Here is a 23,834-nt window from a genome sequence, read left to right as displayed (position 1 = left end):
GACCACCTCCAGAGCCGCCACCCTTCCTCATATGCACAATGATGCACCTTCTGGGAGGTGGGTGTTTTGTCAGAGTTATGTTTAGTAATGTTTAGTTTCATGGTGTTGTAGGGTTACAAATTTAAGAATATGTTTTAGACCTGCTGATCCTACTTCCTTACATAACATCACATAAAAAACTAAGGTGAACTATACTGTATTGGGCATTCAAGGTGAACATGAGGGCATCCATTTACTGATTAGATTTAACAGTTTCCTTTGAAAGGGTTTTGTTAGTCTTTGATCTTTCTACTAAGAGTTGAACTATGTGTGAATGTTTACCTAGTCTTAGTTCTCGTGACCATGTGTTTATACAATTTGGGGGGTACCATTATCTCAGTTGGGGGTAATTGCCTCTATTGTCTTTAGATGATTAGATTCAGCAGTCATCCCTAAAGGCTGTGTGTAAGTTCAGCACCTTTAAGGACAGCCCACTGAAATGCCTATAAAGAAACCATGGGCACGTTCAAGTTCAAAACGGTGTGCAACGTTTTGCTACGGTTTCCGGGTTGCATCGAACACAATCGAACACCGGTCATGTTTCCTGGAAACGGCGTGCACCGGTGTGCAACGGGGTTTGAGAACGTTTTCTCTTGTTTGGTGGGTGTGTCAGAACTGCAGTCCAATCAGCAGCAACATGTATATAAAGCACGCGGTATTAAAGTGAACTCGCACAATGGGTTCAAGGAAAGTAATTTACAAATGTGTTCGATGCAGCTCGGTATACGAAACAACTGAGGATATTAGAAGACATGTTTGTCGTAAGTTTTATTGTAAAAATATAGGATATCAACATAATGATGTAGTTGTTTATATTTTTAGCTTCATTGCAAGTGTATGACATTTGGTATAGAAATAAACAATGGTAATTAAGTGCTTTTCCTAAAAATGATAAAGAAAATACAGGGTATTAAAACAGTATGAACTACAAATAAAGTCAGTATGTGAGGCTAAATAGATGTGTTTTAGTCTGAATTAGGTAAGATGTGTGCTTCAGTTTCAGCAATCCCTTCACTCGATTGGGACGTTCTCTTTTGTTCTGGGCGGCAAGTGCAGTAACTGTAACATCGGGCATATTTTGTAGTATTAAACACATATTTATACCGACTTCATCAGGCTCCGAAAATTCTTCACAAAGAACACAAAGAATGGCCGCCTCAGCTGCCATAGTTGCAACTCTTGCGTCATCAGAACAGTGTGTTCAACGCATCACCGTTTCTGTTTAAAAAAACGTTGTGCAACGTTTTGTCGGGGCTGAACGCAACCCATGTAAAGTTCCCTTAGTCAGATAATGTTGGACGAACCACAGCCGCGCTCAATAAAGAATAACTTTGTTTGAACGCGATCCCAACGTCTCCTGGTCTCTGCTTCGATGAAAGAAAACTTTCCAACAGTGTTTTTATTTTGTTTTCGCTCTTCTCGTTTTGCCTGTGTTCCTGGTCATTGTTAGTTTCCATGGTTGTTAATTAAGTTACACACCTGTTCCCTGTTTTGTTGATTATCCTCCCTTGTGTATATTATTTCTGTAGTAGGTATTAATAAGTAATAAGTGTCCTTCTAAGTGTATGACTCTGGTATTTTTGGAGCAATATAAAAAATACTTGATGCCTTAGCAAACATTAATAATTATAATAATAAACTATGCGATATTAGCAGGAACCTCATCAATGTCCTGGCAGTGTGTTCCGTTGCCTGTCATGCCCTCTGGGCAGGGGCCACATTGATATCCTGGGTACGTCAAACTCTCCATGCAGCTTACGCCGTTATAGCAGGGGTTAGGATGACACCGTGATTGAGGCTCATGGAATCCTGATAAACAGAGAGAGAGCAACATACAGGTTACCTCTCTCCACCTTATTTTTCATGAAAGAACGGGCACGGCCATTTGTAAATTTCATAAATTGTAAATTTCTTCATGTGTCTTGGCTTCTGGTGTCATCCGCTTCCAGTTATTATTAGCTGTACAAAACAGCTTTTTATGCTGCTTGATATTGCAAACTGGTTATTTCTTACTACATTATTTTAATGTATTGTCAAAATTATAAACCCACTGGTTTGTAGTGCAAATAGTTTTACCATTTACTGCACTTTGATATTATTTTCGTTATTTCCCTATAACGGCTAAGGAATTGGAAGCCTCACATATTCACAGAAAACAGCTTACTTCCGTGTTGAAAAAATAAGGTTAATACCATGACAATCTTCAGACATGTTTTAACAAAACCTAATAGATCCATTATCAGATCCATTATCCAGATCCATTATCCTCCCTGCTTTTTCTCCACCACTTACCACACACTTGACATTCAAGGATGGTGTTTCTTATGAGAGACATCTCTTTAGTCTAAAAACACAGAAAAGCAGAGAGAATTTGATTTGATAAAATCCCATACCCCAATTAAAAACAGAAATGTGCAATACAATACCTGTTCTCTGATATCCTCTCTCAGCTCTCCCATGATCTGGTTAAAGATTATCAGCTGTCCAATCAGAGCTTTGGTGTGATCACCTGGCCATATGAGAGGGTATTTTAGTATCACAGAAAAGCATTACAGGCATGGAGATAATTCAATTGTGATAGTACATTCACATGATTTGATAATATTTGATATTTACCAAGGATGGCGTTGATGTCACTGGCTACTGTAGAGAAACAGCATCAACATTTTATAAATATAAAACAAATGTTGTTCTAAAACAAAATAATATACAGACAAATATTTTGAAGTCTGTAATTTTTGTTAATGTTGTTTTTTTATTTAAAAATCTTAAATTAAAAATATGTGCTGTGTAATGTTACTTTTTTAACGATTTTTAAAAATTGTAATGTGTATATTTCATGCTCACAAAATTACAGTAAAAATTTTCTTACAATTTATATTTTTCTATTTGAATATATTTTAAAATGTATTTTATTCCTGAGATGTCAAAGCTGAATTTTCAGCTTAATATTATCAATGTTAAAAACTGTTGTGCTGCTTAATATTTTTGTGGAAACTGTTTACATTTTTTTCAGGATTTTTTGATGAATTGAATGTCTAAAAGAACACCGTTTATTTTAATTTGAAATTCATTCAATTAAAATCATAAAATTATAAATGCCTTTACTGACACTTTTGATTAAGTTAAAGCATCCTTGCTGAATAAAATTATTAATTTCTTTCAACAAAATCTTACTGACCACAAACTTTTGAACAGTAGTGTATATCACATTCTACATATACACATATCCATATATATATATATATATATATATATATATATAGACCATTTTAGGTATTTGCAAACAGCGATTCATTTTTTTGTGGGCGGAGCCTGCCTGGTGTCAGATAATGACAGTTCTACAGTGATAAGTCTATGAAAGCCACAGAATAAAAAAAATAAAAAGGTAATTTTGAGTTTATATCTCACAATTATGAGAGGAAAAATCATATTTTGCCTTTTTTCCTCAGAATTGCGTATTTATATCCCACAATTCTAACTTTTTTCCCCATGGAATTTGTGAGATGAAAAAAAAATATGTTTAAATGTTATCTATGTAAAATGTTATAGGTTTATAATATAATTTCATGCTTTAAGGCTACAATATGTAATGTTTTTCACCGCTAGGGGTCGCTAACCTCTTACAATAACAAAGGCGTAGGTTGATGACGCATAAGTGGAATAATGGAACTTGTCGTCATGCTGATGGATCTAATAATGTTTATGGATGAGTGAATACATTGATGTTTTTAACATGACTGTGGTATGAAGCATGGCGCGATTGCTAATGAGAGACAGATATCAGCGCTACACGCGAGTCCCGCGGATATAAAGGAATAAGGACATTTCATTCTACCGAACTACACGGAAGTGCAGAATTGCTACTCACACAGGTCAGTTTATTAGACGAATGAAACTTGTGAGGTAACACAGTATTGTTTCACTTGATCTACACTATCACACTAAACTGCATTTTAGTGTGTTGAAAGTTATAATGTTATTTATGTGTTAGTTTGTTGGCTGTATGAGACTAGCAGTAAGCTAGATCAATATTAGAATAACATACTGATCATATTCTCTAACATTTCATCATGTTGAGCTATATAACATTGATTAGTTTTATGTACATTTGCTCACCTGTCTAATAAAGTACATGCAAGAGCGCTGTGTCAACCCCTCTGTCAAGTCGAAGTTAGTCGTGGACGTTTCGAAACGTACATTTCGAAAACGCCACACTGATATTGATCCTTGTTTTAGTTCTCCTTTTGTCCCAAAGTCTGCTTGCCATGGTCCATAATGTTTGAACGAAACAACAACAGTGTGAGCGTACCGCTAGACGTAACGCAGTTGTCCATGTCTGTCGCCATGGTTACTATGGCAGTACGAGCGGAAACCAGGGATAACGTGGATATTACGTCATTGACAGGTGACAAGTGAACGTTATTGACAAGTGAGTCATTATTTAAAATAGGAATTTCTCTGAAATTAAAAATCTTTGGGAACTTTTGGGATATTGTAAGTACACAACTGCAGGAAATATATCACACTGTGCAAGTGATTTTTGGATATTTTATTACAAAAATCGTACATATTGTACCTTTAACTGTAGGCCCAATACATTGTGTCCCATTTGAACTGCATATGTGAAAATTATGTAGACTTATTCATGCTTTAATAGTAGACCCTTTAATAATAATTTCACCAGTCCAGTCTGTGGCTTGTAACATAAATGTCTTTGTATAGTTTTAAAGGGCGTATTTGACGACGGAATTCTATACATCTATACATATGACATCCTATATATTCTATACATATGACATCCTACGGTACAATAAATATAAAAATTCTTATTCTGTGGATTTTGCCAGTTATCTCCAATTGTTACCACTGTTTTTCTGCCACCATAATGCACATGCAGGTGCAAGTGATGTAATTGTGACGTCTGCTCCCAAATGGTCTATCTATAATGGTCATAATTTCTGCATTGCCACAAGAGGGCAGTATGATGACTTGATAATGGAATACTATACCGCCTATGGTATAATGTGCAGTATGTACCTTATACCATATTTAACCTACTATTAGGTTAAACCATACCATATTTAACCTACTCTACCTACTATTTAAAATAATTGTCTTAAAAACATTATAGTATGTATTGATAAAGGTCTGACAAAAAGTAGCATGCTTTAGTGCTGTCACATGATATAGGTGGTTATATTATTTATAGTTTATTTGTCACAGTGTAAATGAAAGGATGAATTGAGTGCACTGTTGGACATTGAGTGCCCAGTGTGCTCTGCTGTAAATTGTGTATTTTTTAAGATGTCTTGTAAGTTACCACATAGTTAAAGTCCCTATGATACTGTAAGAAGTCATTACCTGCATTGTTTATAGCTGAATCTCCTTGAAATGGACAGTCAATGAGAAGACCAGCTGTAGCCAGAGAGCCTCCGAGAGCCAGTTTGACAGACTCTACTGAGCCCTAAAATGTATACAACACATATATATATGAAACATACTCATTACAAGCATATTTACACATGTATCCTTATCCCTCTTCTTCCAGACTTTACCATTTAACACACTGACCTTCACTCCTGTGCACACAGGAAAATGTATAAAATATGCGTCAGAGCAGTATTTAAGTCACTTAAAAAGCACAAACCACACAATTTGAAATATCATTTATGAGCTGTGCATTATGTGTGCTCCTTTAAAGGATAAGTTCACCAAAAAAAAAAAAAAATCTATCATCATTTACTCACCATCACCATCTTCAAACTTACTTTCATTCATCTTCGAAACACAAATTAAATTGTTATCCTCTCATCCTTTTACAAAATTTGTATGCATTAACAAAGCAAAAAATATACTATAAAGTGCAATTCATATATGAATCGAGCAGTTTAACCCAAGTCTTCTGAATATGAATAAAAGCCTAAAATAAATCTGTTCATCATACTGTATAAAGCGATTGTGTCTCTTCAGAGGACAATTCATATGAATTATCTTTACAATGCCACATGTTTATGCATCCGAGTTTTGGTTGCGTGGACTTGAAGGGACAGAAATCTCTCAGGTTTTATTAAAAATATCTTCATTTGTGTTTTCGAAAATGAAAAGAGTCTTATGGGTTTGGTACAACATGCATTTGAGTAAATGACAAAATTGTAATTTTTACCTTTAAGTTTTCTGAACAGTTACTTTGATTCACACAGACTGCAAAACATAACAAAAAATGTTAATTAATTGTTGACCTAAATTAATCACCTGTATCCTGGCATAAGACTTCTGTCCGGTGCGAACATCCACAGATTCTGCCTCAGATGGAAGCCCGACAAAGGAAGGGAGGCCCTGAGCAGAGTCGACCAATCGACAGTTTACATAAAGCTCTAGGTTTATGTGACTCCGTCTAAGTCCACCCATTCTGAGAATAAGTGATTGGGTGCGTCCCTCAGCGAGGACAGGATTTTGTAAATTGACAGCATGAGCTTTTCCATCAGAGCGCAAGTATCGCACCAGTACTGAGGAGAGAAAGGAGAATTGATCTTTCCAATGACAGGAATCATAAACAAAGACTTATTTAAACTATTGAGAACCTTTTGAAACACAAATGACATTTGGGGGAATGTTTGCAAAGGTATTTGGAAAAAGCACGCACTTTTGTTGATCTTGCCTACAGCAGCAATCTCCAGGTACTTCTTGTTGTCCTCCTTATCATAGAGGCCGAACAAAACGCCGCCGAGTTTGGGTGGCAGCATGAAGGTGGAGGTGATGTACAGATCTCCCACTGTCTGCAGAGATCCAGAAAGATTCTCTATAGCTGCAGCTGTCTGACGTGGATCACGGAGCTCCAAAATATTTATCACTGAGAGAGAGACAGAACAGATTTTAAGAGATTTGTTTGCTTCAGGCAGGTATTATGCACAGATCATTTTGTTGAATATAAGCACTATACATATTCATTATATTTTTATTCAACCTGTTATATTCATTATTTAAAGAGGACATTTTAGGTCCCTTTTCAGTCTTGATTTTGTTTTTGGGGTCTACTAGAATAGGTTTTAATGCTTGAATGTTCAAAAGACACATTATTTGTCACATATTTTGACATTGTTGCAGCACACTCTCTGCCCAGTCCATCAGTAACACTCTGTTTAGTTTCTGCCTCTATGAAGCCCCTCCTTCCGAAAAGGACAAAGGGCTCTTATTGGTCAGATGGACCAGTGTGTTGTGATTGGTCATAGCGTGTTTGGAAATGTTACGCCCCTTACCAAAACGCAACTTTCTACACCCAAGTGTACCGCACACCATAGATATCCATATACGGCTAGATGTCTTAAGGCGGAGTCTCGAATGGCATCACCGGCGGCCATCTTGTCACAGGGAAGCTGTGAATTAAGGTGAGTGATCAGCACGCACACAAATCCTCTTATCTCGCTGAAATCTTGATGGATTTACAAACAGTTTGGTTTCTTACAAACGTTATTAACGTGGCTATAATTCTTTCATATGGAAGTCCATTGTTATAATTATTCATATGTATGCAGTGTCATAACTACATCTCTGACGTTTATAACAAACCAAACAGTTTGAAAATCAGTAGAAAATTGAGCAAGTTATGGCTATTTAAAAGTACATGCACCATTAAAACACAATGTTACGAGTGAGCGAGCTCCCTGTGGCAAGATGGCCGCCATGTGCGGATGTCAACCTCCATTGGCCAGCAGCGCGGACGAGACATCTAGCCTTTATTATATGATATCTATGCCGCGCACTACCTGAAAAGTGAAGCCAAAGCATTTTGATCGCCCCCTGGTGGCTGGAAGCAGTCTAGGCCATAAACCCTACCCTCTCCATGTAATTGAATGGGACAAGAGTCAAACTAAAAAATCCAATTACACGTCCATTTTTTTTTCCCAAAAATGGTTTCTGTCATTTTAGGTAGTTCTTATCACACAGACGTATGTTCAGGTGTTTGTTTTAGCAATAAGTTTGGATTCAGTTAGTTATTTGATAATGGGGTGTAACGTCATGATTGACAGCAGTGTCTGCGGGAGTATGGGCAGGACCTTGATACCACAAGTTCACCTCAGGATCACTACTGCAAAGACTCAGGCTCCGATTGACGTAATCAGCAACAACCGTTTCTGGGATATTTTGGCTTCATTCCCCTATACAATGGAAGGAAGCGGAGATGTGCTGTTTATCTTTTTTTCAACATAGGGCCCTGTTCCAAATGTAACCCTAAGCCCTCGCGATCTTCCTCCGAGGTCACACTTTTGTGAAGTAATGCTGCTTTGACTGACAGGTAGAAGTCTTTTGCGGAGCTCGCAGGCTTGTGTGCTCGGTAAAAGTGTGCATCGAAGGCGCATAACGACCAAAAAGAGCCCCCTTCTGAAACCTAAAATGACAAATGGGACACCCTGGTCTTGTCAAAGTCCCTTTCAAGGAAGTCTGTTCACTCTGCAGCCATATTTGCAACGCCTCATGGCAGCAAGGCATCCAAGACCAAGTCCTATCTATTTGAGAGGGGGAATCCTGAAATCTCAAAAACTACTTGCAACAAAATCTTTCATGAACTGTCCCATAAATGTTGTTTCTTATTACTCAAATAGTGTTTAAAAAAAGCGAATTTTTCAGGCTAGACCAGCCAATGCGCATGTGCATTCCTAAGCGCGAGTCTCAGGTTTCTATGGGAACCGGAGCTTCTTATGGCAGCTGCAGTGACGCAATGACTTAACCAATCAGCGATTGGCTCTTTTACTTAGAAGGTGGGATGTATTACGCCATATTGCGCGTTGCAGTTTCACCAAGTCATAAGTAATAGGAGTGAACCGTTTTCCTATATCGATAGTCTTTGGTCTTGCGAACTTAAAGCAGGGCTCAGGATTTCTGGATTTCTTCGCTGTATTCTCGCTTTTTGCTCGCAGGTTTCTCTCTAGAGCTCCCCCCACAGCTTCGGAATAGATATTTGACAACACTGTTGTAAAAACTCTTTGGCGATTCTCAGACACCATGGCTAGTAGATCAACGACATCAAAGCAGACGGGACATTCTTTAAAACGTCTTCTTCATTCGGGTTCGAACAGCGTGAGGGAGCGCAATAATGACAGCATTTTAGCAGATTTCTTTTGGCCGTAAGGCAATTGTTTACATCGCGAGACCTGATATCACGCGATACTTCCTGACCCGGCGGCCCGCCGGCTCAAACTTGCAAGTGCGGATTCGCTCACGGGCACCAGGGGGGTGCGAAACGACCACCATTCAACCCGAAATAAGTAATATAACCATTCCAATGACTCCGAAGCTGTTCAGTTAAGGTAAAAAAGTTACTTAGTTCACCTTTAACGGAAACGTGCACACTGCAGAAATCGTAAGTTCAAAAGACCGCAAGTGCACATGAAGTGAGCCATTTGGGACAGGGCCACACTGCTAACACAAATCAATCAGGCCTTGTCCATTTTTAAATAAAAAAAATTGCGTATGCCTAGGAATTATTTAAATGAGGAATATTGTGACGTGGATATTCCCAGAAGAAAACTCAAGACTATAATCGAGGCATTTCAGGGTGTTCAGAAACAGTGCTTACTGATACAAAGAATAACTCCCTTTGGAGTGGACTTTGTAACTTTGCAGTCCTTTTTCATGTTCAGACAGCAACAATACAGACTAAAGTAAGTTGAAAATGTAAAATAAGTTTGAATAAATCTGTCATGAAAACAGACACCTTTTAATCCATCAAGAATCTATTTTACAAACCATGTTTTTCTCTTATCCTGAATCACAACTTCTATAATAAGTGTTTATATTCAGACTATTTTAGACTGGTACGGGTCGTACCACTGCAGAGTAGCACCCATTACACGCTTACAGTCAGCTGTAAATATTGAATGAAAACCTGTGCACACAAGTAAGCACTTGTATGAGATTGAGTAAGTGAGTGGTGTCTGACCAATATGTAAAATGACCTAAATGCTTTTGGTCAGTCATTATGGGTGCAGGTGCACCAAAACATTTAGGGGCAGGTAAGCCTGAAATGCCTGAGACCAAAATAATAGACTGGCATGCAACAAATTATTGATCCATTCAAATAATGATGCAACTCCATATAGGCTGTATAGACAACACCGAAGAGTTTGGAAAATATATACAGCTGCAATCGAAATTATTCAAATCAGGTTCATTGTCAAAATGTACAGACTTTCAGCTGTTCACACTGCAACGGTCACAATATGACCAGACTCTGCACTCATGGATTAAAAAACATAATTCAATAAACAACACTTTTTTTTAATAGCCTACTTAAAGTGTTTATTACAAATAAATCGTTAAATGCTAGAAATTAATAAATGTAAATAAATGAACAATCCTGTGAAAACCAATTATTGGTTGTTCAACTGAGTTGATTTTATTAATAATTACATTTTCCATTTAAAATAAATGCATTTAGCAGACACTTTTATTCAAAGCAGAATGTACTATAATGCAGAACATTGCAGAAATAAACTAGAGCTTTTAAACAATATGCCACAAAGACAAAGAAGGAAAATGAAAATGGGGGCAATTATAAGGGGCAAAAGGTTGCCCCTCAATAGAAATGTAATTTATTACAGTCAGAGTTTGTACTGGGTAGCTTCCACTTATTTGCATGATATTACCTCATTGTTTGAGGACATTGTCTGGCCACTATAGGACTGGGTCACTAGGGGGAAGCATTAAGTGAGCCAATAAAGAACAGTTTTAAATGAGGAATTAACGGTTTAACAGTGCAACTAACCAGCTGAACCCTTCATGAATGTGAAAGTTTTATAGCACTGAACGTGCACCATCACTTGTTATTTTCACATTGAACACAGTGGGGGGAAAATAATCAGGATCCAAGTCCAATGGAAGAAACCCCCCACACAAATTAGTGTTTATATTACATTTTAAGATGTATAAAAAACCCACCTTTAATTTCCGATGATTCGGAGAAGTGGCCAAACGCAACATACAGGACAAGCAGGTTTGACACAATTTTCCTCAATTCCATCCTCTTAAACAAAGTCCAGCCAATATTGTTTAATAAAACGATTCGAATATATTCCAGTTTAAAGTCCTGTTTCCCAAAGACACGAACAGCTCAAAGCGCCCAAGATCTTCATAACATCACATAAACCCGCTGACCGGAGAGTCGCTGTGACCTGAACGGCCCGGGGTTCAAAGTGTCTGAGCGGGTGCCGGGTGAGTCTGACTCTGCGGGTCCTCTGAGACTCTGCGGCGCTCAACACTTTCTATCCCAAATGAGAAACAGAAGTTGAGCTGTAGGACGGCAGGGGGAGAGATAACGAGCCTTGTCAATCAACTTACAAGTATTTATTGCGGGTCTCTCCCGCTGCGACTTCAGCTTACCGCACTGAGCTCGTCTCATTTCATCGTGCAAATGAAAATCTATGAAAGTTTTTGTTTCGGTGAACTACAAATAGATATTTGAGTTGGGGTTCAACATACATAAAGCATAGACGACAGAGTGCAAATTAAAGCTACGACAAGTTTGATAATTTTTTGAGGGCGGAATTCGAAGCTCACTGTCTTCGTTTGTCTTAATTTAGAGAGAGAGAGAGAGAAAAAAAAACTTGTTTAGTTATGATAAATGACATAAGTGCTTTTTAAATGTTTTTGCCACATGTGTCTGCTCTGGCAGCCGGAAACTAGCGGAAAGCGCTAGTGTAGTTCACTGTTGCTATGGCTACTTCCGCGAGCGTTTGTTTGGCGCTTTTACCAAAAAACACACAACAACAACTTTGGTTAGTCTACACGTTGATTTTGTATTATAACATATATATATATATATTTAAAACACACAAATATGTAGATATAAGGGCTCAATGCAAACGGTACAAAGGGCCCAGAAAACCGAGCAAAACCACTGCATTTTAAGATCCACAGACCTTTTATCTTCGGGTATGGGCCAGAGGCAAATGTGTCTTGTCACATGTAAAATGAGAGCATCATTTCATTGTATAACAAAACGAAGTCACAACTGAACAAATTATGCTCAGCTAACTTTTTTCATGATGGATGTACTCTGGTGGTGTCCTATTAGTCACTACAACAAGTCTAGTTCATCACATTAACTATGATTATGAACATGTTCATAAGCAGCAACTGCTTGAAATGTTATCTTTTGTTAAAACACATGCCACGTGCGTTTTTACACAACAATGATGTACTAAAAATGGAAAGGTTGTGTTTTTCATGTGGCAATGCTGTTGAAAAAAAGAAACCACGCCTATTGACTGCACACATGATGCGCATGACGTCATATTTTTTACGATTTCGTGTTTTTGTAGCAACGATAACGATAACGTTTCAAAAAACTTGCACTTTGAAACCTGTTTTCAAATGTTTGCGCTTTCAGGACCCCCAAAACGCTGTTTTTTGGTAAATAAACGCTAAAACAGATCAAAAGTTTTTTTTATTTTTTGTTGAAAATAGTGTAGTGCACTATTTTCAGAACAGCCTTTGAGATTCTATGGATTATCACTTTATGATCGTGTCAAAAATAGTTTCAAACGCAAACCCTATGGCACTCTTTGCAATGGACTGGTTTAACCAAACTGGGATTTGAAACACTCTCACATTACATTTAAAAAACAAACACCTCAAATCCCATGGGAAGTAGGAGGCAGAAATTTTCAACTAAATCTTTGACCTGATGCTAAACAGCAGCATAATTGGAACAAGACTACTGAAAGAATTTTGATCAAGATATGTTTGAAGATCATAAAACAAATGATAAAGTTTAACACAAGCTGTGTAAACAACCATCTACATTCTATGTTAATCTCAACCGATGATGACTTAATACTTAATGCTGAAAGAATTCAAAAAACAAACGCCCTTAAAACTGTCTACTTTGTTGTTATAACCATTAAACGCTGCTTCAAAGTACACTTATGTTGATTTTTTTTATTATTATTTATGGACCAGCATTATACAGAAAATGCATAGCAGCCTGTATTTGTTTTAAACAAAACATTGTGTCATTAAATGTGGAATCCTTTCATGATTACACAGTTGCACAAGTTAAATACTTTAAATACGTTAAATACTAAAGACAGTAAAATACTTTTGTAGGAACTTTGAGAAGGTTTAACCCTGTGAGGTACAGCGTAGGTCTGGCCTCAGAGCAACAAAACGGATGAGCCCACTGTGCTTTGGGTTTCCGGTGAGAGATTGGGATGGAGAAGACCAGCTGTATAATGGCCACAGACTCCAACTTAACTGCAGTGTTTGGCATATAATAATAAAGTTCTCGTCAGCAGTTCTCTGGGGAGCTCTAAAATCTGGCTGATTTATAAAGCTTAGCATCTTGAGTGGTCAAAGAGCTCCAAGATGGTTGGTTTAAGATAAGAAGTCTCTGACAAGCTTACTCTGCAATGTGTTGGAAATGTTAATAGTTTGACAGTATGTTTAGTCTGCAGGACAGCATATTAGGGCATTGCACCATATAAATGTAACATTTAGAGCGTAAAAATAAGTGATGAAGCATTACAATGCAGCTGTTAATGTTAACAACCTTTCTTCTGTATATCTAATTTCAGAGCTGGTAACAGTCAGTTTCCACGATGATGTATGATGTACAGTATACGAGCATACAGATTGCTACGTTGTACAGTTAAAATGGAGCATAGACCGATTTGCTCATATTAATGTGTTTAAAACTCACCAATACACCGATAACTCCCAAAAATCAGTTTATTGAATTAACCTGTTGTCCCCGTTAACATGCAAACTAATAACCCTGTAATGCAAGTAAACCACGTTTACAAGATTTTATTCAAAAATCAGGTTATTCCCCGCTAAACCTAATCATTAGTGTATCTGACTCTGAGGGCCCCATCATACACCAGACCCAATGCAGCGCCATGCAAGACGCAAGTGTTTTTTGCTAGTTTCAGCCCAACGCAGTTATCATTTTCACGTCCTGCGCCACGTTGTTTAAATAGCAAATGCATTTGCGCCCATTTGTGCGCTCATGGGTGTGCTGGTCTGAAAACGAGGTGTGTTCAGGCGCATTGTTGGCGCGTTGCTATTTTGAGGCAACTGAAATAGACTGCGCCATTGACCAAATGAAACCTGGTCTAAAATCAATAGCGCAATTTTTTTTTATTTAAAGAGCGCGTTAGTAATATGCGCCTATAGGCGGGTGCACAACGCACATACACTTTGTCCAGTAGATGGTCAGTTTGCGCGCTTTAAGTTCACGCATGAGCAGATCTGTTTCCTCGCGTGAGAAACGTTCAGTGGGTGAATTTTTTTATAACTCATCCGTTTACATTATATTAAGCCTTAAAGTTCTGCATAATTAAGGGTGTCCACTTTTGAGTGACAGGTGGATTCCCGCTGCAGTCATTAGTCATCATTAGCCATTTGTCTGCTGTTTGTTAGCCATCACGTTACCTCAGCTAATTGTCTGACTGTAAAAATAAATAAATTCGGGAGTGACGCGTAACCAAGATGGCGACGGTCGGCCACGCCCACTTTAGGCTTCAAAAACGGTCTTCAGAAATCTACGGGTGACATCACGGACACTACGTCCATATTTTTTTTACAGTCTATGCGTTAAACTAGCAAAAGTGGATTCGGACACGCCCTAAGTGCACTTGGCCCATGCACTTTAGACCATGTGCTTAGATCGTTAAAATAGGGCCCTGAGTATTCCATTTGTTATGTGAGATGTGATGCTTAATAAATAAGCAGTATTTTGACTCTTCTACTTCGGCTGCATGGGATGAGAACACATTTTTATAATTTCTTGGAAAAAGAAAGAGTCTAGTTTAGTGATGCATTTCCTCCTCCCCATCATGAAACGCTCGCTCTGTCTGGATGTGCTTAAATCCGCAGTAAGAACACTTTCCAGCTACATATCACATATATGCACTTCAATAGGCCGACAGAACCAGGTTAATGTGTTTACATGCCAGGCGAAATCAGGATATGGGGTAAAAATCTCGATCGGTTTATGCTAAAGCCGTTTATAACCTTACTCCGATAAAGGAAAAAGGGTAAAAGACTTTACATGACCACATGCATTGTCGACTTAACATAATCGGGTTAAGATCATACATGTAAACGTGCTTAATATTTCCCAGGTTGAGAGTTATTTGAAGTGGCATGTTTACGTGAATGCAGACCAGGAGATAAAACTGTGAGATATCTTTTAATGACCTAAAAAACAAGTTAAAATTCCTGCCTGTGTGAGACCTGACAAAATTACAGACCACTGAAGAATCACAAGTATAACAATTATATTAACAATAATTAAAATAAAAGGAAAAGCACCAATATAGGGCTCGCTTGAGGCTACATCAAGTGAGCGATTCTGGCAGAGCACACTTGTGCATGATGTAAAAAGAACTGAGGTAATAGTATGTGCAGCTCTGCTCTCAATGGCTGGTGAGCTAGAATGTGCGCCACTTGTCCCTAGTGGCACCCATCCCACTTTTCCTTTTGCATTTAGTCCTCGTCTTCTTCATCCTCGTCATCATGGCTAGAGTTGTTCAGCTGTGGCTGCTCACGCTTGATCTTAACAATCCCAGTGAAGATGGCGTAACCCAGCATGGCTCCCACAGCGAACAAAACAGAAAGAATCTGGTTACGGCGCTTGTGGGGCTCATTGTCGAAGTCGCCGCTATGAGGTTGAACATGAATCTTGTGACCTGGTGCCTCTGAAAAGGGGGGGGGAGGTGAAGTTTAATTAAGTTAGTTTCAGCAAAAATGTCAAGGGTTATTTGAGTCCTCTATAACTGAACCAAACTCAGACCCCTTTAAATAGACCATAAAGTGACCAGAAATAAAAAGAACCCAGTTCTCTGCATTTACACTATCAGCGGTCATGAAAGGAGGCTCAGATCTAATTTTACTTCATTTAGTTTACATTAGATTTACATCAATGTTTTTAGAACCTTATTAAAATAAGTTAAAATATTCATTGATTAGTAATAATAATAAAGCATTACATTAAACTAAATGAACTTTTTTGGTATTATTATTTATATAATATTCATACTACTACTACTACTACTACTACTACTACTACTACTACTACTACTAATAATAATAATAATATGATTTTTTTATCAATTTAAATTAACCTTTTTAAAATTAAATGATTAAGTTTTAATATCAGCATTATTATTATTATTATTATGAATAATAATACTTATTCGTAATATTATTCATATAATATTCATATGATAATTAATAATAATTTGTATTATTAATAATTTAAATGTTAGAATTATTATAGGTATAATAGTTTGAATTATTTTTATAATTTATATTTTCATCATTAGTAGTAGTAGTAGTATTGTTGTTGTTATTAATAATACTTATTAAATTAATATAACAATGTTTATATTAGGCCTACTACTACTACTACTACTACTACTACTAATAATAATAATAATAATAGTAATTATAATAATTATAAAAAATAATAATTTAATTTCTAAGGCTAATTTAAATTAATAATAATAAAATGTATTAATAATCATGTGAATATTATATGAATAATACCAAAAACTTTCCTTAATTTAATATTCATATGATTATTATAATTTATCATTATTAACTTAAAATTTTACATTAAATTATTAATTATTATAGTTGTTGTTGTTAATAATAGTAATACTTATTACATTAATATAATATACATAATATTAGTATTATGCCTACTTCTAGTCCTCCTACCACTACTAATAATAATATTATTGATAATAATAATAATAATAATAATGCATTATTAATCATTTAATTTAAACATTACATTAAATAATAATTTAATATTTTTGGTATTATTATTTGTATTAGCTTCATAATATTTATTAACTACTACTACTAATAAAAATAATGATACTACTTACTACCAAGATCAAAATCTTTAACAAAATATAATACAGCAATATCCACCTCGTGCATCAGAGGGGAAGTAGAGTTCTAGGATGGTGGAGCAGTACTGCTGCAGATTGTTCAGAGAGTTGAGATGCTGCTGAAGCTTTCCATTAGGCAGTTTGATCTTCAACAGAGGAGCCAGGTGTGCAAACACGTACGCATCCAGCGACGAGGGACTGGAAGCACATGAAACATCATGGTCACATACGCACGTTCTCACACAAACACATACATGCACAAATTATGCAATTACACACAATTGGTGTTGCTTACGAGTCTCCAAAGAAGAATTTTAGTGAGCCCAGTCTCTGCGATAGGAGGGTCATACATTCAAATGCGTCACGATAAAGCTACAGAGCAGAAACACAAACACAAAGATTAAGTTGATCAATCAAAACTGCTGTCAATGTTTTTGTAAAAAAGGACATGTACATCTGTCTTTGCTCATAACTCAAAATTAATCACACTCTTTTCCAAAGCCTTCCTCTAAACCCAACAAAGCAGTGATAACATGAAGACATGTTGCCATGGCAATGAGTCATCTGACCCAATTCTTTCTATGTTGTGTAAACATATGACGGAGATCCTGCAGAATGGTCCAGGACTCAGGAGTGTCTTTGAAACAAATGTAGACCACCAAGAGACTGTCAAAAACAAAGCCCACATATAGAAATTCTCATGGTGTGAATGTAGCAGCTTATATTGAGATAAGGTAAAAGAATGTCTTCCCCCTGGTTTCACAGACAAGGCTTAAGCATAGTCTCAGACTAAAATGCATGTTTGAGCTGGTTTAACTGAAAGCAACTTGCACTGTCATATCTTAAAATATGTCAGTGCCATTGTTTTGTCTCAAGATAGACACCAGTAATGTTTATAAAAGCCACTTGCATGTCCTAATTAAAACGAAGGCCTAATCCTGGCTTGATCTAAGCCCTGTCTGTGAAACCAGGCCTTAATGACATGAATTTGGATGAGATTTTACTTTAGCAGATTACACCTTTATTGTATCGATTAGCGTTAAACTACACTTAAATAGTGAAAGCTTTTTAAAAAGGTTGTCTAACCTGTTACAGACTAGTCACCTAAAACAACGCTTAAATTGCTTTCGGAAAGCTCTGAGAGCTTTCTGTCCCTCCATTTATGACCTACGGGACTACTCATTTCAAGCCCCAGAAAGGTAGTAAAGACATAATTAAAGTAATCCATATGACTCCAGTGGTTTAACCTCAATTTTATGAAGCAACGCGAGTGCTTTGTTTGTGAAAAACAAGCCAAAAAACCTAATTTACCACTTTATTTACAAAATATTAACGCACGTTCACGCAACAACATCTGCTCTCAGGTCAACACAACCCGCATACGTCATGGTGCTCTCATCAACACGCTTTAGAGATAATTTTATGATGGCTTTACTACCTTTCTGGGGCTTGAAAGTGGTAGTTGCATAGGCTATCAATGGTAAAATAACAGTAAAATACCTTTATTTGTGTTCCGAAGATGAACGAAAGTCTTATGGGTTTGGAATGACATGAAGGTGAGTAATTAATGACAGAATTTTCATTTTTGGGTGAACTAACCCATTCATTTCTTAATTTTTTATTTTTTAAATCTTACTTGATCCCAAACTTTAGAACAGTAGTGTAGATTGTATGTTTTTTCATGTCACATATTTCTTCAAAGCATTTCCTTTAAATTAAAATTTTAAATCACGGAAGGAGAACATTGTAACACGCTGAAGATTTTAGTTCTTTGTTCCTCCCATCTCACCTCTTTCTCCAGCTGTTCACCGGGCTCCAGGACTGCGTCTCCCCTCACGAGTCTCAACTTCTCCAGCTGCTGGCTGTGCATGCGGTTGGGTAGCAGGAAGTTGAGAGGGAAGGGGATGTTTTCTGCATACCAGCCCCGTGTAACATCCACATAGTTTTTCGAATCTATCCACAGTGTGTAGACCTACCCAGACAGAATGGTTCAGAGACATATGAAGTTTCTCATAACTCCAATTAAGTTCCACTAAGACTGTTAATGTCTCCGTTTTACAGTTTTAAAGGGAAAAACAGGATGTGCGGCGCATCAGTAAACATGACGGATGTCCGCAGGGGGACAGTGAAAGATCAAACATTAGCATTTGAACGGTGTCATCATGCAGAGAGTACAAATGACTGTACAAAGAGAAATAGCTTTGTAATGAACAGAAAATACTGGATACAATATAAGGGCTTTGAATATGTTTTTTTATCTGTTTTAGGGAGTTTTCAGACCTGTAGATCGTTTGCTTGGTTCAAATAGTTACAATGTTGCAATTTCTTCATGGTTTGGTTTGCTATCTCAAGGCAGCATTTCTAAACTCCCAATCTTGCGAAGTGAATCTCAAACTTTTATGTATGTATTGTTGACAAAGTTTTTTTAGCCTACGCACGACACTGTTCCACGGAGCGATTAAAGCACATCTCTTTTAAACTTCTGTGTTTCCGTGCGTTTTGGACAGTTGTTCATCCGACCAAATTTAAATTAGGCTTTTCACTTCGTCTTTGCTCTAGGTTAACCCACGATTCATTTCGAGTGGCATTAGCAATACAAACACTGCTGCTTTTTATGCAACTTATGTAATTACTCGTAAACAATTTGTGATACAGCCTGGTTCGTTGGTCTGTTGGGTCGGATTGCTTTCTTTCCACAAGCTAACCACTCCAGTTTTAGTTTTTTTAAGTGGGCCGAGACCACGGCTGCGTTTCTCAAAAGCATCATAAGCCAAAGTTGATAGTAGAACCATTGCCACCAATGCGCTCTACGATCAACTTAGCTCACGACACTTTTGATAAACGCAGCCTATCTCAGACCGATTTCTTCGGTGCGGATGTGGCCATGTTCATATATGCCTAAACGAACTGAACTAAGGGAGAAAACGCGCCAGGTTCACTAACAGGTGTGAAAACGCCCTTGTCTTTTGCTGCTCACTCCTCACCAGTGCAGGTAGCAGTTTCTCCTCCAGTAGAGAGACAAAGGCAAGCGTATCGGCACCCTCCTTTGCTGATAGGTCATAGTCTGCATTGTACTTCTGAAACAAGATACAGACAATTATTTAACTGCAACTTTCAAAAGCACTCATCACATTTGGATTGCATTGCGTTCTTCATCTACTGTAAGGGTGAAATAAGCAGTGACTAACAATCAAAGCAGCAGCTGCAGTATGCCAGCAGTTGTTAATGTGAATGTTAGCAGTGAATGTAACTGACCATGATGTGTTTAGACATCTCTGAATGTCTACTACATTGCCAAAAAATACTCTCTCAAGGATTAATGGATATAATAATGGGAAAGGTTAAGCAATAAAATTAGTCAATTTCCAGAGTTCTTTCATGGGAGTAACTCGGACATGCTGTGAATGCTCTTAGTTCACCACTAACAAGCCATAAACGCTTATGCTCATGCCTTTAATACACAAACCAGAAGCTGTTATTGGGAAAACGCTCTCAGTCTCATGACAGCTACAACAACCAATATGACCAACAAAGTCAAGAATACTGTCGTACTCTTTTAAAATATCCTGCAAATGTTCCATTAGGATTGTACAATAATAATTTTACTGCGATTTCTGGGTGGATTTCCATTTGTATGTCAGGTAACAATCTTTTGAATTTTATGTATCATTAGCATACAGATATTCAATAGTGTAAAAAATCGGTTGGTGTTATATTATGAAAGAAGACCGTCAGTGGATCGACTTATTATTCTAGGTTTTTCTCTACATAAACTAGCAGTAATGAATTATGCAGTATCATTTGAGATTAGTAAGATGTTTTTCTCCAATGCTCACCAAGGATGAATATATTTGATATAAATACAGAAAAAACAAATAGTATTACAATTTTAAATAACAGTTCCCTATTTGAATATACTGTAAAATGTAATATGTTTTTGTGCTGGCAAAGCTGAATTTTAAGCCACCATTATTCCAGTTTAGTGTCATATGATTCTTCAAAAATTGTTCAATATGCTGATTTGCTGCTTAAGTCTTTTTATTAATATTGAAAACAATTGTGCTGCTAAATATTTTTGTGGAAACTGACTTTTTTTCTTCATTTTTTCTTCATAAAGTTCAATAGAACAAAAAAATAATTGAAATAGAATATTTTAATATTTTAAATATATTTACTATCATTAACAACTTCCTTTTAAAAGAGCTTCAGAACAGCTGTCTTTACATCACTCAACACCCTTTCACAATCTACTTAGCATCTGCTCATAAACTGGTTTAAGGAAAATCCTTCACCTGTTTTCTGAGGATGCAGATCTTGATTTAGATGCTGAGAAGCTTTAGAGTCTAATCCTCACCTGTTGAGAGAGAGTGTGTGTGTGTGTGTGTGTGTGTGTGTGTGAGAGAGAGAGAGAGAGAGAGTTCATCTTGCCCCCAAAGGTTGTTAGCCTCTGAGGGTTGAGGGGGGGTCGTTCACCTGTTTCCGGAGATGAATGATGATCTTACTGGGTTGGGAGATGCTTCCTTCTTCCCTAGTCTTCAGAGCAGGCAGAGTACCTGTTGGAGGAGGAAACAACTCGCATGTTAACCCCTGCAGCAGAAAATTTTAGAAATATTTCACACACTGCCTTAAGTGCACGTGTATTCAGATCAAACACACTCCACACAGGGTTCTAGAAGTCAGTGGAGGCTTGACACATTGACCTATGACCTGTTGAACTCAGCTCATTACACCCTCTTTCAGTTTGGGTCACTCTAAGGTTCCATCATACAAGCTGTCATTCAGTCTTCAGCCCTTGGCAGTAGCTCACTTTTGAAGCTTGATGTATCAGATGACCACTGAACCATAATTCTGGCAGAATTTAGGTTTCTGCACTGCAGTGGTAAACTCACCTGTAGGACTTCTCCATGGGTTGGTGATTTTGTGAACTTTGAGAGGAGCTCCAGCAAACTTGGCATAGGCCTTAATAGAAAAAAAGAGAAAGAGAAAACATGGAATAAACTCAGTTATTTATTCCCAAGATGCAAATAAAACAATGGAGTGCAACAGTTGAGTTCTGGAAGTAAAATTCCAATAATTGATCCAGTTTTTCATATAAACATGAGTAGTTCTTACAAAGTATGACAACCATTTGTAAAGTATCTGGACCCTGGAGAAGCAATCAAACAAGTCAAACATTGTTAAAATTGTTCATATAAACATACAAGATGCTATGGCTATAATAATAATAATAATAACATTATAGGCAATATATGAACATGTTTTTTAGTAAAAGTCTTTTTCTGTACTTTTTGGCCTTAAAAAAAAAAATAAAAAAAAATTTTACACATATACATATATATATATATATATATATATATATATATATATATATATATATATATTATATATATATATATATATATATATATATATATATAAAATCCTAACATTTGTTTAATCTTCGCTTTAAAATAAAGAAAAAAAAAGAAATTTTATGTGTGAATCAGTGCTATTTTAGTACCATTGAGATACTATAATAGTTTTTATTAATATTCTGAATTAGTTTTTAATTTTTATATTTTTCATTTTAGTTAAAAGTTTTATTATTTTTGTTGTGTTTTTGTATTTTTTTTTAATTGTCTATATAGTTTTCATTAATTTCTATTTCAGTTTTATTTTTTGTGTTATTAAAGTTAAACAATGAAAATGAGAGAAAATGAGAAGTGTTGCCTTGACAGCTAGTTGACAAAATAAGTTTAATTCTGTTTAATTATATTTGGTCTCAGATAATGTTTATTTCATTTCAATAACACAGTTTTTCAATGGCTTTAGATTTAGTTTACTACAATAACCTTGGTGTGTGAATTGCATTTTTAATGTATTGAGCATAAAAATGAAAGTCATGTCATTGACCCTAATATAATATGAATAATGGCACAGGTGGAACGCTGTAATGACCATTCAGCATAAGACTAGAGCTATGCATTTTATGAAGAAAAAATATATATACTTGGAAAAAAAAAGTTATGTTAATTTATAATAAAAATAAAAAGTCTGTCATTACTCCTCAAAGGAGTTAAAATTTCACACGGATGAGTAATAGTAGGGCTGGATCATCACAGCATTGCTACATTGCTATTGAGACATTTCTGTGGGGGCTCAACGGGTAAGTCACTAATTGTGCCGTCCAAAAATGTGCTGACTTGAGTTAGTGCCTGGGAGGGTTTTATGTTTGCCAATGGGGAGATCAAATTCTGGACTCACTCCAAGTCCGGATAGTAAACAACATTTTGCAGTCAGCTGTATTAAATTGAACATGAAGACGCCAATCATAGCTCTCACACTTAGTGGAATTTATGAAAGTCACCCGAACATAGACGAAGGTAAGTAGGAAAGATCAGATGAGAGAGACCTGATCTCTTTTATTTCCAACCCATCACGAATGTACTACTAAAGAACATCAAACAACAGCGCTGCCGCTCTGTAAATTCCAGTGTGGTTTGTGGCTCTTGACTGCTGTGCTGAGAAGGCATTTAACAGGAAAATAATTCATAGAGTTATGTTTTCTTTGTTTATGGAAAACTAAGAGAGTGAGTATAATAGCATGTTTGTAACAGAAATGAATCATGTATCCAAAATACAAGATGAGATCATGGGACACAGTAAAAAATTAAAGCAGTAATAAACAGGCTCACATTAATACAACATCTTTAAGATTACGAGTTGAATGGCTGCAAGCCCAGCTGGTAACCTGAGAAGTGCCCTGAGAAACGTCTGGATGCAGTTAAAGTAATGCTTATGTTTTTCAATCTCACACACAAGCCAGCTGCCCCTATCCATGTGCTACTGGTCTTAAAACCTTCATTCATGTTTTTCTAACATCGACTGCACATTTATGTTGCGGTCTGAGCA

The 23,834-nt window shown here is 36.7% G+C and overlaps 1 protein-coding gene across 2 annotated transcripts in view; it reads right to left on the bottom strand.

The window, feature by feature from the left end:
* Positions 1–23,834, bottom strand: part of thbs3b (thrombospondin 3b) — a 36,704-nt gene that overhangs the window by 9,205 nt on the left and 3,665 nt on the right. Inside the window, exons 2-14 of one of the 2 annotated variants that reach the window (XM_084130373.1) lie at positions 21,833–21,902; positions 21,417–21,496; positions 19,928–20,020; positions 18,733–18,915; positions 17,239–17,315; positions 16,984–17,141; positions 6,686–6,892; positions 6,295–6,548; positions 5,404–5,506; positions 2,656–2,682; positions 2,466–2,548; positions 2,332–2,383; positions 1,700–1,848 (exon numbers count right to left, since the gene is read on the bottom strand). In XM_084130373.1, coding sequence (XP_083986499.1) covers positions 1,700–1,848; positions 2,332–2,383; positions 2,466–2,548; positions 2,656–2,682; positions 5,404–5,506; positions 6,295–6,548; positions 6,686–6,892; positions 16,984–17,141; positions 17,239–17,315; positions 18,733–18,915; positions 19,928–20,020; positions 21,417–21,496; positions 21,833–21,902 — 1,536 coding nt within the window. Of the gene's footprint in view, positions 1–1,699; positions 1,849–2,331; positions 2,384–2,465; positions 2,549–2,655; positions 2,683–5,403; positions 5,507–6,294; positions 6,549–6,685; positions 6,893–10,977; positions 11,333–16,983; positions 17,142–17,238; positions 17,316–18,732; positions 18,916–19,927; positions 20,021–21,416; positions 21,497–21,832; positions 21,903–23,834 lie in introns of those variants that run through there. The other variant, XM_084130372.1, reaches the window with a different exon arrangement.

The sequence above is a fragment of the Abramis brama genome, assembly GCF_963993115.1.
Source record: "Abramis brama genome assembly, chromosome: 12".
Classification (NCBI taxonomy): domain Eukaryota; kingdom Metazoa; phylum Chordata; class Actinopteri; order Cypriniformes; family Leuciscidae; genus Abramis; species Abramis brama.
This window is presented reverse-complemented; position numbering and strand designations above follow the sequence as displayed.